Genomic DNA, 18,830 nt, shown 5'->3' on the forward strand with positions numbered 1-18,830 from the left:
AAAGAAACAATATAAACGGGTGGAGCGTGGAAAAGGCTTTGGGCACAAAAAGAGCCTAAATTCACATCAACGAATGCACACTGGGGGAAAACCATATAAATGCCTGGAGTGTGGGAAAAGTTTTAGTCGGAGCAGTCATCTTAATTCACACAAAAACATTCACACAGGAGAGAAACCATATAAATGTGTGGAGTGTGAGAAAAGCTTCAGTCGGAGAGACAGTCTAATTTCACACCAAAGAATTCACACAGGGGAGAGCCCATATAAATGCCTGGAGTGTGGGAAAACCTTCACTGTTCGTGGAAGCCTTACTTCCCATCAAAGGATTCACACTGGGGAAAAACCATATCAGTGCGTGGACTGTGGAAGATGTCTCAGTAATCGTAGAACCCTTAATTCTCATCGCATGATTCATAGAGGTGAGAGACCATATAAATGTCTGGAGTGTGGGAAAAGCTACAGTTATCGTAGAATCCTCATTTCCCATCAAAAGATTCACTCTGGGGAGAAGCCATATACATGTCTGGAGTGTGGAAAAAGCTTCCGTGTTGGTAGAAGCCTCATTTCTCATCAAAGAATTCACACAGGGGAGAAACCATTTCAGTGCCTGGAATGTGGGAAAAGCTTCCATGAGAGAAGAACACTAATTTCTCATCAACAAACTCATACGGGGGAGAAACCGTATAAATGTCTGGTGTGTGAAAAAAGTTTCAGAATTCGTGAAAGGCTTACTGCTCATCAAAGGATTCACACAGGAGAGAAACCATACAAATGCCTGGACTGTGGAGAAAGCTTCAGGTGGAGTAATCGGTTTAAATCTCACCGAAGAATTCACACAGGGGAGGAACCATTTAAATGCTTGCAGTGTGGGAAAAGCTTATCTGACAGAGGAAAACTGATTTACCATCAGAGGATTCACACAGGAGAGAAACCATATAAATGCCCGGAGTGTGGAAAAGGCCTCAGTGATCGTAGAACCCTTGCTTCTCATCAAAGAATTCACACAGGGGAGAAACCATATACATGTCTGGAATGTGGTAAAAACCTCAGTGATCGAAGAAGCCTGACTAATCATCAAAGAATTCACACAGGGGAAAAACCGTATAAATGCTTGCAATGTGGAAAAAGCTTCAGTTACCGTGAAGGCCTCACTTCCCATCGACGAATTCACACTGGGGAGAAACCATATTCATGCCTACAGTGTGGAAAAACTTTCAGTAATCGTAGAGCCCTTACTTCCCATGGAAGAATTCACACAGGTGAGAAGCCATATAAGTGCTTGGACTGTGGGAAAAGCTTTCGTCAGAGTTACAACCTTACTTCTCATCGAAGAATTCACACAGGGGAGAAACCATATAAATGCTTGGAGTGTGGGAAAAGCTTCAGTTACCATACAACTCTTACTTCTCACCAAAGAATACACACAGGGGAAAAACCATATAAATGCCTGGAGTGTGGGAAAAACTTCAGTGCTCGTCGAAGCCTCACTTCTCATCAAAGGATTCACACAGGGGAGGAACCATATAAATGTTTGGAGTGTGGGAAAAGCTTCAGGTGGAGTAATCAGCTTACTTTTCATCAAAGAATTCACAAAATGGACGAGCCATATAAATTCTTGGAATGTGGGAAGAGCTTCGATGAGAAAGGAACCCTAATTTACCATCAAAAAATTCACTTAGGGGATAAAGTGTATGAATGCCTGGACTGAGGGAAAAGTGTCATTGATTGTAGAACTCTTCATTCTCACCAAAGACTTCACATGTGAAGGAACAAAATGTCTGGAATGTGAGAAAACCTTCACTGAGACAGGAACACTAATTTAGCATTAGAAAACTCATATGGGGGAGAAACTATATAGAATTCTAGAGTGTGGGAACAGATTCAGTGTTTATGGAAGCCTTACTTTTCATCAGAGGCACCTTCTTTGCCTTAGTCTTTTCCCAAAAAGGAATTGATGCACATCCAGGGGAAAATGAAACAGAAGATACAGTAGGAAAAATTCAGCACATAATAAATAAAGAGATAGTGCAGGAACACCTGGCTACTTTAAACAAATTCAAATCTCCAGGGCCTGATAAACTACATCCCAGGGTATTAAAAGAACTGGCAGAAACCATCTCAGAACCGCTTGCTATCATCTTTGAGAACTCCTGGAGAATTGGAGACATTCCAGTGGACTGGAGGAGGGCTAATGTTATCACCATCTTCTAAAAGGGTAAAAAGGAGGACCCTAATAATCACCATCCAGTCAGCCTGCCATCAATACAAGGGAAGATTCTGAAGCAGATCATTAAACAGACGGTCTGCCAGCACTTAGAAGGAAATACTGTAATCACAAAAAGTCAGCATGGGTTTCTGAAAAACAAGTCATGCCAGACTAATCTTATCTCTCTTTTTTGATGGAATGACAAGCTTGCTAGACAAAGGGAATGCTGTGGACGTAGCATACCTTGATTTTAGTAAAGCTTTTGACAAGGTGCCCCATAATATTCTTGCAAGTAAGCTAGTGAAATGTGGACTAGACAATGCTATTATTAGATGGATTTGCAATTGGTTGACTGACCAAACTCAATCCTCATCCATCAATGGCTCATCTTCATCTTGGAGAGAAGTGACTAGTGGGGTGCCACAGGATTCTGTCCTGGGCCCAGTGCTGTTCAATATTTTTATCAGTGACTTGGATGATGGAATAGAGGGCATGCTAATCAAATTTGCAATGATACCAAATTAGGAGGGGTAGCTAATACCCCAGATGACAGAGTCAGAATTCAAAATGCCTAGACTGATTAGAGAGCTGGGCCAGAACAAGGAAAATGAATTTCAACAGAGATAAATGTGAGATACTACACTTAGGCAAAAAAATATAAATGAAATGCATGGATATAGGATGAGTGATACCTGGCTTGACAACACCACATGCAGAAGGGATCTGGGAATCTTAGTAGATCATAAACTAAACATGAGTCAGCAGTGTGATGCGGCGGCCAAGAAATGTAATCAAATGACTTACAGAATTAGAAACTCATTCAATAGGTCACTGTAACTGTAAAATACATATTGAATTATAATTTCATAAAATATTTCCCAGAGAAAACCTTAGGCCACAGGTTCCCAACCTTTGTGAGCCTTCAGGTGCTCTGAGAATTCTGACCTGGCAAGGTTGATTTAGATACAAAGTGGCTGCCACAAAATGTCTGCTGAAGGTGGTGGATCCCGCCACAAAATGATTGCCACAGCTTAACATCAGTAACACAGTGCCAATTTTTGTTCTGTGGTGGCAGCTGCTGCCAAAGCAACAATTTAAAATCTGCATAGTAAATGGAAAGCCTTACTGGGGAAAAGCCCCATCTCACCCAAACACATTCTACACGTAGATGGTAGGTGCCAGAAAAGATATTGGGTGCCATGACACTCATGGGCACACTATTACCTTAGACTCTGCCAACTGTAGCTAGTGAGGCTCTGGTGACAGCCCCGACGGTTAGCTCACCATAGGCATTTTCTGTGGGAGTGGAAAACGTGCTACTCTTCAATTCCCAGTTTCCACAGTGAGCATGTCTCAGAGTCTGTAGCAACTCTGGCAACACCTATCAGTCACAGAGCGATGCTTAATGATATCCCTCTGAATGGCAGAATGCCAGCCCCCACCCATTGATGGAGCCACACCCGTTGACCCCTGACCTGGAGGAAAGACCCAGCAACTTTGTAACTATAGCAAAGGCCTGTGGTGTCAGCAATTCCACGTGAGGCCCAGAATTTGTTGAGATTAATGTCTGATCTCTAGACCACAGAGACTAGTTCTGCTGGAAGAAAGAGTAGCTCAATGGGCATATTCCATGGCATCACATCCCCGCCAATCTTCCCCTCCCCAAACACGACCCCACCAAAGTTCTACCCCCATAATCTTCCAGAATGTCCCAAGTTAAAGCTGGCAAGCCTGGATGAGTGCCTCAGTGTCTGAGTCACACCCCATTGCCCACCTGATTTCTGCCAGCCGGTGGTACAACAGGCATTGGGGGCAACAAGAGATAGCACCTAAAAAAAGAGTCCTGAGCACACGCACACACGCCACACCACATACAAACTCCTGCTGGGAAAGGCCCCCATATTTTGACCAGGGCGTTTGGGCCTGAGAAACTGGGGGGAGGGATGGTAGCTTGTAGAAAAACCCATTCTCCTACCAAAGGTATAGTTTCCAGCAAAATGCAAAGTAGAGTCTCCAGCCATCACACCCCAGACAGGTGCCCTTACCACCTGATCTACTGGGCGCGAGCAATTTAGCAACACCATTGGGTCTGAGGCGTTTCACTGCGACCCTCATGTCAACCCCAACCAGATGGGTCATGCAAAGACAAGTGTGGCCCAGTGGAAAGGCTCCTAGTTTGGTCCAAACAACAGGCCCCTAGTTTGGTCCAAACAAGGAGAGAAGCTGGAGTCAAGACAGCCAGGGGGAACTGCTGTTTTGCCCTTGCAAGATTCCAGTTGTTCTGTGGACCCAATATTGGACTTCAAGACCTACTTCTTTGCAAATGCATACATGCCACTCCTTGAACTAGCCCTTTCATAGTGGTTGCCCTTCTGGTTCAAAGTTACAGCCTTGAAAGGACCTGTTTGTTGTGAATAAAAAAAATCGCCAATATGAGATGTAAAATGGTTTGTGATTTTTGCAGACTATTTCTAATAAGCATATGCTATTTTAACAATGATTAAGGCAAAGTATGGTTCCAGTTGTTTTAAAAGTCTTAATTTGGTTCATAGAACAACTCAATTACTTTCTGAACACAACCCCAAATATTCATTATAGTTAAAGTGATAAAAATACACCTTTGATGTTCACTCGGATTTACAAATTTCTTCACAGAAATAGATTTTTTTTTCTGCTTAAACCAAATATTTTTGCACAGGAGATCATTAATGCTACCCCACCCCCAGATCATTCATTGATCCAACATAAAAGCAAACGAAATACATCAAACGCTGCTGAAATTATATATGCATGTTGTTATGCATTTCATTGACAATAGGCTATGATTTTGCCCCTGTAAGGCGTATGGAAACCAAGAACATATTTTGTGAATGAAAATAAATTTTGAAGTAGTTTAAAATAGGCCACGCCCTGATCTGGATGTGAGACGCTAAGCAGGGTCAGTCCTAGTTAGAGTTCAGATGGGAGACCATCAAGGAAGTCCAGATATCCTGCATGGAGGCAGAGAATGGCAAGCCACTTCCAAACGTCTTTTGCCTTTGAGAACCCCAAGAAGGGTCACCATGAATTGGCTGTGACTTAATGGCACCTTCCACCACCACCATAGTAGTCCACAGAAGGAAACTGCATCTATGGAGAAGTTCATGCAGGAGAAGAATATGTTTATTTCCCTTCAGCTGTCAAGAATTCCACAATGGGGACTCCCTCTGTTCAGCATGCACAGCACAGCTCTGCTTTACACAGCCAAGGCTGATGTCACAATCACTGATCTAATTCCTCAGCATGTTAACTCTTGACGATTAATCATACTGACCTTTGCAAGAGTACAACATTGCAGACTCTCCCAGACTAAGGTGAGGTGGTAAGTGTCCAGTATACTCCACCTTTCTACTCACCTGCCAGGAGGAACACAGTTAACACAGATAAACAGTGCAAGAACAATGAAATAATTAGGAAAGGCAGTGTTCAGTTCTGGCTGGTAAAATCCACAGGATTGGGGAAAGGGGGAAATACAGCAAAATAGCTGCACACCACCTTAACCCTTTGAAATTATGATTATCTTACGTGAATTAAAAGCAAAATGTACTAACAGTGAAAGAAAACCAAGCTGTCACAACACTAAAATGGAACAGAAAAAAAATTACACAGATAGTGAACCCTGGTTTCTTCAGCTTAAGTTTAAGATACATCAATTCTACGGGAAAACAAAACTAAACAAAAAAAAAACCCTTTCCCAAGAGAGAGACACGGAAGGTTTTATTCCAAAACTAATTGAATTATAAATTAAAATGATAGCAGCTGTTTTCAAGATGCATTCTAGTTTGCCTAAAGAAGTTACTCCTACTCTTAGAGAATTGTAATGATTATGTATTTGGCTAAGAATGAGAAATGTTAGCAGACCTGATTTATTGCATGTAGTTTTTCTACACTTGTAAGACTAGTTGTCCTTGCCTAATAAAAACAGCATGCTTCATTTTGAATCATATTTGAATCATATTATCATATTACAGTGTTCTTTATTCATTCTCCTGAGAGAGAAAAAATCTGATGTTTGACCTGTATGGCCATTTTTACATGTATTAGTTACCCTGCAGCTGAGAAGCAGTCAGTTCTCTAGCTTTGCTTCACAGTGGGGTTTTCCTGTTTACACCATTTCTTTTCCCACCTGCCTCTTTGTTGTTGCAATGCAACCTCCATTTTGGGAGGTTGCCTGCCCAATTTTTTTGTGTGTAGAGGCATAATTTTTCTATTGATACTTTGCAGGAACAGCCTGACTCACTAGCTGGGGAAGGTCTGCCATGCTGAGCAATAAAAACCTAATATCTTTCAAGAGGGGAGAGAATGAGGAAAGAAGACAGTGGCTTTCTTAGTGAATCCAGCCATGTCAATTTCAACAGATTCATCCTTGACAATTTCAACAGGTCTATCATCCCAGTCTTAGTTTTTGGTTAAATTTTTGGACCTGGTGTAGGACCATCATTATTTTTTTTAGGTTTGATATCTCTTATTCTTTACAATCATTATTGTGTGACTAGAAAACACAACTATTTCGGTTTTGTTTTCTGAACTTGTAAGCATGTAATAGTAACAAGAAGTTTCTTGTTGGAATCTGTAAGCATTGTCTGTTTTCTATAAATTCTGTAGCTACAATCTTTTGGTTAATTAAGGTGTTCAGATTTACCTCTGCTGCCTCCGTCTTCTTTCCTTGTCCAATTTGTAGCCATATCAGATGTTTCCTGCCTCTCACATGATATTATACAGGGGAAGCATTGAAAGATTTTATTGACTTTTTGAAAACTGCACTTCACAACAAAGCTGCCTGAAATTCTACAAGCTGTAGGGGATGCGAAAGAGGACAATGTTCCGGAGGAGACTGACTGTGTACTTAAGCAAAACCGGCCTTTTGATTCAATACTGTTTCAACACTTGCTTTTTATTTATTTATTATTAATTAATTAATTACATTTTTAAACCGCCCTCCCCTGGAGGCTCAGGGCGGTATACAACATTTTCATAATAATACAATAAAACCAATATAATATTTTAATGTGCTCTGAGGGATGGTTTCTTTTCAAAGTGATTTTTTTCCTTTGGTGTCAGGAGTTTTCAGGAGGACCTTTTAAACAGAAAGGTAAAGTTGATCGACAGGGGCGGGGGTGGGGAGAGGCATCATTTGGTGGTTGTTATTTGGGTGCCGGTTTAGATTGTTTTTAAGATGCTAATACTGTTTTGAGCAACCCTGTCCCCTGTTTTTTTCTGGGAAAGGGTGGGGCAAGTCTCCAATAAAATAAAAACAAATAATAATAATAATACACCAACATATCAACAAGAACTGAGAAAAGGAAACGAATGAAGAAAGCTGGGTCCTGCCCTGTTGCTAAAAGTGATCAATGGGGCAGCTGACCAAGACTTCGGATCTGTTTACTGTCAGACAACCCCTCATCCCATGACTAACAGGGAGGCTTTTTTATATTTTATATTTTTATATGATTAAAGCGGGCCCAGAGTTGCCTGCCCCCTTTGGCTGTGATGGGGGGTCCTGATTTCTGTGCCCTTCCTGAGATGCTCCCTTGGCCTCTCCTGGGTCTCTGGGAGTGGGGAGGAGATGCTCCCTGGGGGTCAGAGAGAGAGAGAGAGAGAGTCACCGTCCTAGAGTGGCAAATGTGGGCGGGGGATGAGGACCACTGGGAGCCATTTCCTGTCCCCTCCCCCAGCCGCGTTTCCGGAGCTTCCTCTTCAATGGCTGGGCGGGAATCGGCGGAGCTCCCGGGCAGTTTCCCGGGAGAGGCTCCCCAGGCTCCCGCCCCGGTGAATTGGGGGGTCCCTGCGGTGCCCCCGGCCCCCTATGCAGCTGGTGAGTCTGGGGGGAGGGGATGCTGCAGTGCAAGGGAGAGAGGAGGAGGGGTGCACGTGCACCACGTGGCCAGAGAGAAAGGAAGCCCCGACCCATTTGCGCAGAGCCAGGCGGCCCTTGCAGCGGGATGGAGAGCAAGACCCACAGGCGGCGCCCTTGGAAGCTGGAGGGGGCTCAAGTGGCTGCACGTTCCAGAGGCTCCTGGAGGAAAAGGGGGCCGGGGGAGGAGAGGAGGGGTGGGGGGCTGGATGAGATTCGAGCTGGAGGGAGAAGGAGGGAACACGTGTAAGAGTGGAGAAATTTGGGCGGGAAAAGAATGACGATGGGGGGAAAAAGGGGAAAGAAATGGGAGTTTCAGGGTGAGATTGGAAGGGCTGCCGGAGAAAGGGCGGAGAGAGCTGTGAAGGGGGTTTCTCCCTCTTGCTGAGGGGGAGGGGGTGCACCACGAGGTGAGTGAGGAAGAGCGCCCCCGCCCACCTCGCCCCTTTGTGCAGAGCCAGAGCAGATGCGAGGCTGAGTTGTCGCCCCCTGGCGTCAGGCACGCTTTCATGCCTTCTGCTGTTTCGAATCTCAACCAAAGGTCACGTGTATGACCTTTGTGCCTACTTCACAGGGTTGTTGTGTGGATGAAAAGGAGGAGAGGAGACTTACTGTAAGCTGCTTTGATTCCCACTGTGGAGAAAGATGTGTAGTTTTCCAGGGTAGAGGCTGCAAGGCAGGAGATGGGAAACTTTAAGACAGAGAGACAGACAAAGGTGTGTTGGCTGTTGGATGGGAAGGAGATGGGGGTGCCAACTCCAGGTTTGGAAATCCCTGGATATATGAGGGGTGGAGCCAAGGAGGGTGAGTTTGGGGAAGGGCAGGACCTTCGAAGGATATTATGCCATAGACTCGACACTCTAGAGCAGTGGTTCTCAACCTCCCGAATGCCGAGACCCTTTAATGCAGTTCCTCATATTGTGGTGACCCCCAACCCTAACATTTATCCATTTTACAGATGGAGAACACTGATGCAGAGAGTCTTAGGTGACCCCTGTGAAAGGGTCATTTGACCCCCCAAAGGGGTCCTGACCCCCAGGTTGAGAACCACTGCTCCAGAGCAGTGAGTGCTGAAAATCACCCCAAATTACACATGGTCTCCAGATGGCAGAGATAAGTTCCCCTGGAGAAAACGACTGGTTTGGAGAGTGGAGTCTTCTGCATGATACCCTGCGCAGATTTCTTCTCACCCCAAAAGTCATCCCCTCAAGACTCCACCCCCAAATCTCCTGGGGGTTCCCAACCTGGAGCTGGCAACTCTCAGGAGGATTCATCTGTGTAGCTAGGAGATCTGTTGTAAGAACAGTACAGCTACTGCCAGCGCTGTTTCTGGAAGGGGGGGGGGCAGGAGCAGGTGGGCAGCTGTGATGAGGCACAGAAAGAGAAAGTATCAGCCACGGAGGAGATAAAGAGTTTGGCAGGAGGGAGAAAGAGTGGGGGAAATGGGGGCAGAGGGGAGGAATCAAAGACAAAGAGGATAATTGCTTCTGCAAGTTTCTTGTTAGTTGTCTATTGTGTATTTCTGGAGAGACAGACAACATCACTTGGAACTGCTGAATTTATATGATCCCTAAAAAAGAATCATTTAATTATTTTTTCCTCCTGAAAAAAAAGGACTTCTGATGGCCAAACCTGTCCTTATATGCTGGCTGGTGGAAGAAAACAAGCTATTTGTCCTGGTCTCTGATGAACATGAAGGATCAGCAGGTAGCAGCATCTATTTCTCCTGGGACAGTGTGTTGACTTACCTATCCTCCAAGAGCAAGAGGGTTTCCGTGGCCTTCTTTATCCTCACATCTTGAGTTTATCCTCAAAGGAGCTTAGATGAGTTGTGAGTGCTGGAATGGTCCCTGTAGATCTTGAATTTATGAAACGTGATAACTTCCTTCTCTCACGTCTCCTGGCTCTCTCGCCTAGCCAAGTATTGCCCACTCCGGAAGGCAAAGTGGTGAAGGGGTGTGAGGTGTGCCCCAATTGATTATTAACCACAATTTCAGGAGCTCATCAGCTGGGAAGAGACTATTTCCCTGTTTGGCACTTACTTAAATCTGAGTCTCAGACCTGGTCCACGTAGCCAGGAGAAAGAACTAGCAGAGGCCTAGGCTAGGGGACTTTTCCCTTGCATTTTGGATGGGTGGATTGAAGGCATCTTCACTTGAGACTGCAGGTGGAGGGACATATTTTTCCATCTGGCTAAATGACCCTGCCACAGAAAAGCATCATGGCGAGCGCAGGCAGAGAGTGTGAGAACCATTTCCCTCAAAGGCTACGTTTCTCTGTGCAGGGAGATGGTCATTCCTAGCTCTCCCATCCGCAACCCTGCATCAGGCATTCCTTGCAGTCTGCTCAAGGATCTGCAGCGACATTCCCAGGACATTCTCCTTATGGTGTTGGGCAGGTGTGGGGGGCTTGGCCTCCCTCAGAGTGGAGGAGGGAGAGGCAAAGCTTTTGAATGCAGGGTCTTGATTTGTGCCCCCAGTCCAGTTTAGAGAGAGGTTCCCTCCAGAGTGTGGCACAGAAAACATGTCCTTAGAAGAAAGGGATTCCCACCCTGTTTCATTCTCTCCCTCCCAGGCAGCAGCAGAAAGACACCCCGGAGGATTCTGCCATCTCCTCCGTTTGCTGAAGGGACAAGAGTCACTGTGCAACCAGTTGAGGTATGAGGATATCAAGGGGGAGACGCTTCCTTCTCTGTTGCCAGGCTCACAGGGTTGGGCTCCTTGGCTCTGACAGTACAAGATGACAAGTCTGGGAGAGTCTGAAAAGTGGTCACCCCTGCCTAAGATTGGATGTGCAGAGGAGCCCAAGCAGGGACTATGGACACAATACTGGGCCATGGGTTCCTCACAGAACATAATTTGTTCCTTTTGATATGGAAAACTGGCATATTCCCTAGAAGGCTGTGAGCCCTTTACCAATGAAGACAACCCCTGTTGCGAGAAAGCCACTTGTCTCTCAAGGGATGTTCTGACCTCCTTGCTGTGCTGTCCTTTCAGTATTAATTGATTGCCTTTGACTTCTTGCATTTCCTCCCATGAACCTGCTTTCCAGTGATATAAACAAATGCTTCCCCCTTTTTCTTCCAGGATGGGGTGTCCTTTGAAGAGGTGGCTGTGTACTTCACCCAAGGGGAGTGGACCCTGCTGTGCCCTGCCCAGATTGCTCTGTACAAGGAAGTCATGCTGGAGAATTTTGGGAACGTGGTCTCTCTGGGTGAGGATCCTTTTCTCCTGGGCTATTTTCCTCTTGCTGGGAGGAGATTCCTGAAGGGAAAGGACATGGGCCTAAAGGCTGATCTCTGCCTCCCTCTGTGATCCTTCCTCTGACATGGGAGGGATTTCTGGGCACTCAGGATTGCCCTTTCTGGCAGTCCTGAGAGGCCATCGGAAAAGGTGGCAAGGAATGCCTGCTCAGGAGGAGGACAGGCACTGGAAGGAAGGAATTCCCTCCAGTCTGGGCCTTTCCGTACCTGGACTGAAGTTTGGATGTGTGGAGGGAGCTCAGGTGCTGACTTTGTGACTGTTTTGTTCCCAGCTGGCATTTCATGCTGACCTCAATCAGGAGTAAGCAGAGGACTGCCAGTGCTAGCTGAATGAATGCCCTGTAGTGTATTTCCCCCACCCCACCCCTATTTTTTTTCCTTCTTGGAACTATTGAGTTGATGTGTACAATGATAATTTAGAACTGTGTTTCTTCTTGATACAAGGGCCTCAGCTTGCCAAACCTGACCTCATATCCTGGATGGAAAAAGAGGAAGAGCTGCTTCTCGTGGGCTGTGATGAAGAACAGGGACTGGCAGGTAGCAGCTTAGGTCAGTTGTGGGACTGTATGTTTTCTACACTTCCTTCAAATGGCTGGTGGACTTTGGTGGGCCTTCTTTCTCTTTCCAAAAGCTTAGATGAGGTTTGGATACCAAAACTGGGCCTGTAGAAATCAAACCTATGAAAACAGGCAACTTCCTTCTAACATTAACAGATCATTTCTACCAAGTGGAGTCAATGATTGCCCTCTCTTGAGAGGTAGAGGCTTTCGAGCCAAGGTGTTTCCCAGCCCTGTTTCTCCTGAGATTCCTTGAAGCAGAGATGGCAGGCCTTGATTCTCCTGGAACACTGTGCCTGCAAAGCAACTGTGCTGTGAAGATCAGGTGCTGTCTCCCGTTTCCTTTTGCCAATCAGCCTGTCTCACTCTCACTTACTTGGCATGCTGAGTAGCCAAGGTGGGTGGATAAGGAAATGTACCTACTCTCTTAATGAATCACCGTTCTGTCTACAACTCACAAACTCAGGGCACTAGAATACAGAATAAACAAAAGAAAAAGGACTAACTAGGTGCTCACGATCCATGACATACTTCGTCTTCACTGGTTGGAAGCATCTTTATGATCATTCCCTTCTGTCGTCCTTCACTGCAACCACAATATCAAGTGTCCTGGTCTCTGCAATAAAAAAAGTTGAGAGCCCCAAAGAAAGGGACAAGTTCCCTTTTCAAACCCCTCCAGTTTGGACTCTGTGGTCCTGAGCCAATTGGGTACCAATTCCTGGAGTCCTAGCCTGCCAAAACATGGGCCCACCTATCAGTTGGTGTCAACATATCCAACTTCTAGGGTGTTTTCCATTTTATATGTTAATGGCATTCCCTGTGCAGAGAGTCAGAAATTCCAATGTGTTCTTCTGTCACCATAATTGTTACAGCATTTCTTGCCCCCTGCCTCTCATTCACAACACAAGATGCCTTGCAGAGACATGACCCAAACCAGAAGCTCTCCTTTTAATGTATTTTATAACCTCCCACAGCACAAAGAGTAGTGCAAACGATTCTAAAGATAGTGACCCATGTGTGTTAAGTACCATCAAATGGCTTCTTACATAAACCGTGTTTCCCCGAAAATAAGACAGGGTCTTCTAGTAATTTTTGCACCAAAAGATGCCTTAGGTCTTAATTTCAGGGGATGTCTTATATTCGGGGAAATACAGTACCTTCACAATTCATTAAGGCGGACACTTGGCAATCTGTTGCTTCCCCGTCACGTGTGATGCAAGTCGCATCCTCATTGGCAGGGAGCACAGGGCATTGTCTGCTATTTTTGTGATCTTTTAAAAAATATATATATTTGTATATTTGGAATTATTTTTACATCTTTCTGCATCTCTATGTTCAATCCAAAATATACTTTCCCCCCTTTTTTTCCCTCCTTCCCCCAAAGTTCTTTAAGTAACCAGCAGCAGGTTCATCCATTCCAATTTCTTGTGCCATCTTTCCTCTTTAACTCCGGCTTCACGCATCCAATCTGCGAATTCAGTCCAGATCTTCATGATTTCAATATATCTTTCATTCCATAATTGGTTCCTCGACATTATTTCAAAGATTTCTAGTTGTTCCCACACATATTCCAGCCATTTCTGTATTGTCCATATCTTTTTATCTTTCCATCCCAATGCTATAACAGCATGGGCTGCTCTTATCATTATTTTATACAATATCCTTTTCCTTTTTTCTATTTTGCTATCCTTTTCCTTTTTTCTATTTTGCTGCAATTCGTGATCTGTAACTACTGGTAGGGCTTAATTTTGGAGTAGGACTTCTATTTCAAGCATCCTCCAAAAATCCTGATAAGGCTTATTTTCGGTGTAGGTCTTATTTTCGGGGAAACAACGTAGCAGCTCTATGAATTAATGTCCTTCATGCTACATCTTTTTGTACTGCTTCAATCTTTCCTAGCATTACTTGGTCTGGAACCCGCTGTCTTTTTGACAGTCCACGATTTCCACATATGGAGGAAGAGCTGACTAGTCTCCCTTCAACGTGGGTTAGGATTTTGAAAGCACACACAACTCAGAGGAAAAAAGGTCCTTCAAAACATTTTTTGAAGTTTATTGAACTCAGCACTCATTTAACAAACTATAGAACACTGGCATAAAGTACATACAATCAATTGTATAAGAGCCAGCAACATCAAAATAATTGAACCAAATAAAATCAAAGTATAAAAAATATATCCATGGTAGCATAGCTGTTAAGTCCAAAAGCAAGCAGGAAAAAATATTCAAGGCACTCTAGCAAGTTGTGGTGACATAATTATGATGTCTGCAGCTACAGGCGGGAAAAGGATTAACTGATACAATATTGAAAATCAGTTATAGAGATGTTACAGGTCAGGTGCCCTAAGCAAACCAATCAAACATTAGTGCTAATTAACAGAGACAGTTGGTGTGATTCATCATTGTTACCAGGTGCTGGACTCGAAAGTTTATTGAAGTTTTAACTGTTAGAAAAACTTCATACTTCAATTGTATAAGAGCCAGCAACATCGAAATAATTGAACCAAATAAAAGCTGTGTCCTTCAGCTAACCGTTACTCAGTATCAGAGCAAGAAAGCTGGGGGGAAGCCACAGATAAGCAATTATTTTGAGAACTACATCATGAGAACTTACAAAGAACTTACAACCAAAATGGCTTCAGTTAAGCTAATACACTTTCTCCACACCACAAAATTCTCCAACGCCACTTTTCAAACATCAATTTTCTTGGGGTTTCCAGGCTGTATGGCCATGGTCCAGTAGCATTTTTCCCTGATGTTTCGCCTGCACTAGTGTAGTGGTTAAGAGCAGCAGGTGTCAGATAATAACTCTTTCCCATGGCACCAACATAGCAGGGGAGTTGCAAAGCAGCCATGAATTCAGGTCAAGACAAGATACAGCAGTGGTTACATACATCAGAAGCATATAGGTTCAAAGCATATAAGGCATGAACCTGACAACCACTTACCTCAGGAAGTTCTTCCTAATGTTTTGATGGAATCTCGTTTCCTATACCTTGAATCCATTAGTCTGTATCCTAGTCTGTGGAGCAGCAGAAAACAAGCTTCCTCCCTCTTCAGCAATATTTAAAAACGGCTGCCATGTCACCCCTGGACGTCCTCTTTTCCAGACTAAACGTACCCAGCTCCTTAAGTCTCCTCAAAGGGCATGGATTCTAGACCTTTTTGCCATTTTGGTTGTCCTCTTCTGAACTTGTTATATCTTGCCAATATCTTTCTTGAAGTTCGATGTCCAGAACTGGACACAATATTCCAGGTGAGGGTTGACCAGTACAGGATAGAGTGGTACTATTACTTCCCTTGATCTAGACACTACACTCCAGTTGATGCAGCCCAGAATTGCATTGGCTTTCTTGGCTGCCACATCACACTGCTGACCCAAGTTCAGATTGTGGTCTACTAAGACTCCCAGATCCCTTTCACATGTAGTGTTGTCAAGCCAGGTGTCACCCATCCTATATCTGTGCATTTCATTTGTTCTGCCTAAATGTAGAATCTTACATTTATCTCTGTTGAAATTCATTTTGTTAGTTTTGGCCCAGCTTTCTAATCTGTCCAGATCGTTTTGTATCCTGCCGCTGTCCTCCAGGGTATTAGCTCCCCCTCCTAATTTGGTATCATCTACAAATTTGATTAACATGCCCTCTATTTCATTATCCAAGTCATTGATAAAAATATTGAATAGCACTGACAGAACCCTGTCAGGCACTCCACTACTCACTTCTCTCCAGGATGAAAATGAGCCAGTGTTGAGCACTCTTTGGTTTCAGCCAGTCAACCAATTACAGATCCGTCTGTTGCATTGTCTAGTCCACATATTTCCAGCTTACTTGCAAGAATATAATGGGGCACCTTATCAAAGGCCTTGCTAAGATCAAGGTATGCTACATCCACAACATTCCCTTCATCTACCAAGTTTGTCACTCTATCAAAAAAAGAGATAAGATTAGTCTGGCATGACTTGTTTTTGAGAAATCCATATTGATTTTCAGTGATCACATTATTCCCTTCCAAGTGCTTACAGACTGTCCTCATTGGAACTGCTTGAAATTGTGCCTTCAAAATATCACTTTTTAAGAAACTCCCATCTTGTACTCCCTTCTCTTTCAGTATTCTTAACCATTGAACCACACCCAGTAGTTTCTTAAGTTTACTGAAATCAGCTTTCTTAAACTCTAGAACTCATGTCCGACTAGACTTGGCATCCCCTTTCCATTGTATAACGAACTCCCGGAGAACGTGGTCACTCCCACCTAAGGAGTCTACCACTTTTACCCCATTGAACAGGTTATCATTGTTGGTTAGGAGTAGATCTAAAATAGCTGATTCCTTTGTTGCCTTGTCCACCTTCTGGATCATGAAATTGTCTGCAAGACAAGTGAGGAAATTGTTGGACCTGGTAGTCTTGGCAGAGTTTGACACCCAGCAAATATCTGGATAATTGAAATCTCCAATTACTACTATTTCTCTTCTTTGTGAAAGTTTGGTCATCTGCTACAGGATCACTGTTGTTTTTCTCCCCCTTAATTTTTACCCAGATTCTCTCAACCTGGTTCCCAGGATTTAAGTCATGGACCTGCTCACGGGTGTAATCATCCATGACATATAGTGTTACTCATCCACTTTTCCTAGTTGATCTATTTCTCTGGATTATGTTGTACCCCTCAATTATTATTCTGTTGATGAGATTCATCCCACCAGGTTTCAGTGATGCCTATTATATTATATCACATTTACTATGCCGTGCTAAGAGTTCCAGTTCATCCTGTTTATTATCCATGCTTTGTGCATTAGTGTAGAGACTTTTAAGGCTTTCATTCATGTCCCATGGGTGCTTATTTACGGTTTCATCCCCCTCACTGCTGGGTTTTTGAACTATTCACTCAGTTCTCTCAATAACCTTCAGCCAATTCTCTCTAGTACTAGGTGAACTCCTTCCCACTTGAATATTGTCTTCCTCCCTCACTTCATTGAGTTTAAAGCCCTCCTGATATTGTCAATCTCCTAGCAAAATGCTCTTCCCTACAGCCATGAGGCCTACACCCAGTGATAGGAATCCAAAAATTTTAATAACATGTTCTGATGGTGGTGGGATTCAAACAGTGGCGGCGCTGCACACACGCACCTCCAGTCCCTATTGGGCAGGGAGGTTGCTTTAGTAACCCCTTCTCGGCACTCAGAAAAAATTAGTAACCACTTCTAGAGAAGTGGTGAGAACTGGTTGGATCCCACCTCTGCCTACACCCATCCCTTGCCAGTAGACCCTCTTCATGAACTGCAGACCATGGTCCAAGAAGCCAAAACATTCCTGGTGGCACCACTCGCAAAGCCAGTTATTCTCTTCCACTATTCTTTCCTGCCTGGGCCTTCAACTGGAAGTAGACAACTTGTGCATTCGGTTTCTTCAGCTTCCTTCTGAGAGCCTCAAAATCCTTTCTGATGTCCCAAAAGCTCCTATCTCTCCTTCTCTCTCTTTTATTTTGTAGACTATGAAATGTGCTGTTACCCCTGCTATATTTCACTATCTTCTCTGTCTCTTTTTTTATTTGGTATGCTGCAACCAGGAATAAAATTCCCAGCCCCCCTTTATTTTCCTTTTTAGTCTGTTCTTTTCTTGATAGTGTGTACGAGAGGTAAGGAAACGGATGGGAGTTCAAATATTTCATTGAACCAAAATAAGATTCAATAAGTGGGATATAAAGTCTAATAAAATAAATAAGAGGACTTCCTTCAACCAAGCACAGCAGAAACCAGGCTGGGAATCGAGGGCAGAGCAAACGCCCAAGCAGAGCAGAGCCAGATTCCACCTTCAGCACTATAGCTGTCAGGTGGACCATTGGCAGCTATATTCACATGGATGAAAAGAATTTGGGAGAGGCTCTCAGGTAATGCACCACCTAGGGCTGGGCAGAAGGATTTTATTTTATGTATTTTATTATATATGTAAAACTGAGGCACCAACTACTTTATATAATTTTGGCCGTTTCTGCACGGCAGCAGAAACGGCCCTCCACCGGCATGAATTATGCTGGTGGAGGCTCAGGGACCGCTTGCACGGTATCGTGTGGGCGGCCTCGAAGATTTAACGCACTGGAGAGGCCGTTCAGTGCACTCACCTCTCCATCCAGCACAGCTCTGGAGGGCTGGAGGGACACGCCCATGCTACCCTCTGAACTCCAGGGGTCAAAGGGCAGCATGGGCGTGTCCCTCCAGAGCTGCGCCGGATGGCGAGGTGAGTAGAGGGAACGCCAAAAGTGGCGCCCTCACGCCGATGCAGTTTGCACTGCACCGGCGGGAAGATGCCACTTTTTAAGAACCTCGCTTGGGGAGTGAGGTTTAAAAGTGGCATCTTTGCACCGCTTGCGCGGGCCCAGCACGACACCTGCTGTGCAAACAGCACCCCGGGGATGGCATTTTAACCGTCTCTAGGGTGCTGTTCTCCACCCATGCGGAAACAGCCTTTCAGTCAGCATAAAGTCATTCTGACCCTTTTCACTCTTATAATGAAACTGTCACCTTTCCTGTCAGATTCCAATTTTTTCCTCAGAGATCTGACACTAACACTGTACACTCTCTGTAAAAGCCACACAGCCAAAATTCTTCTCACACCAATGTGACACAGATCTCGTGTTCTCACACAGATATGACACAGATTTTCTGTCCTTACACACGTCTCTCCATCTCTGTCAGAACTCTTTTCCACACAGAAATCTTCCTGTGTTCAGCACCGACTCTCAATCTGACACCCTCTGACTCCACACCCTTTTATATTCTTTCTTCCACTCACAAAACCCAATCACACTCTCCTGTCTTTTATGGCCACTCCTTCTCTCTCCTATTCAGCACTCAGTTTAAAGACTCACACTCTTACAATAATTTCAATCCAACTTTAAAACCGTTGCAGTTACTCTGT

The 18,830-nt window shown here is 44.3% G+C and overlaps 3 protein-coding genes across 32 annotated transcripts in view; 2 read left to right on the plus strand and 1 right to left on the minus strand.

Moving 5' to 3' along the window:
- LOC125428879 (zinc finger protein 850-like) overlaps nt 1-2,398 on the plus strand; it is a 30,011-nt gene extending 27,613 nt beyond the window's left edge. The window contains exon 7 of the mRNA XM_048489586.1: nt 36-2,398. Within this exon, the coding sequence (XP_048345543.1) occupies nt 36-1,708 (1,673 nt within the window). The 3' untranslated portion in view covers nt 1,709-2,398. The remainder of the gene's footprint in view (nt 1-35) is intronic.
- LOC125428587 (zinc finger protein 883-like) overlaps nt 1-18,830 on the minus strand; it is a 1,608,225-nt gene that overhangs the window by 154,560 nt on the left and 1,434,835 nt on the right. The window lies entirely within an intron of this gene.
- LOC125428585 (zinc finger protein 665-like) overlaps nt 1-18,830 on the plus strand; it is a 31,496-nt gene that overhangs the window by 7,582 nt on the left and 5,084 nt on the right. Inside the window, exons 3-5 of the mRNA XM_048488946.1 lie at nt 10,674-10,756; nt 11,186-11,312; nt 11,806-11,910. Coding sequence (XP_048344903.1) covers nt 10,674-10,756; nt 11,186-11,312; nt 11,806-11,910 — 315 coding nt within the window. The remainder of the gene's footprint in view (nt 1-10,673; nt 10,757-11,185; nt 11,313-11,805; nt 11,911-18,830) is intronic.

The sequence above is a fragment of the Sphaerodactylus townsendi genome, linkage group LG03 (assembly GCF_021028975.2).
Source record: "Sphaerodactylus townsendi isolate TG3544 linkage group LG03, MPM_Stown_v2.3, whole genome shotgun sequence".
In the NCBI taxonomy this organism is placed as follows: domain Eukaryota; kingdom Metazoa; phylum Chordata; class Lepidosauria; order Squamata; family Sphaerodactylidae; genus Sphaerodactylus; species Sphaerodactylus townsendi.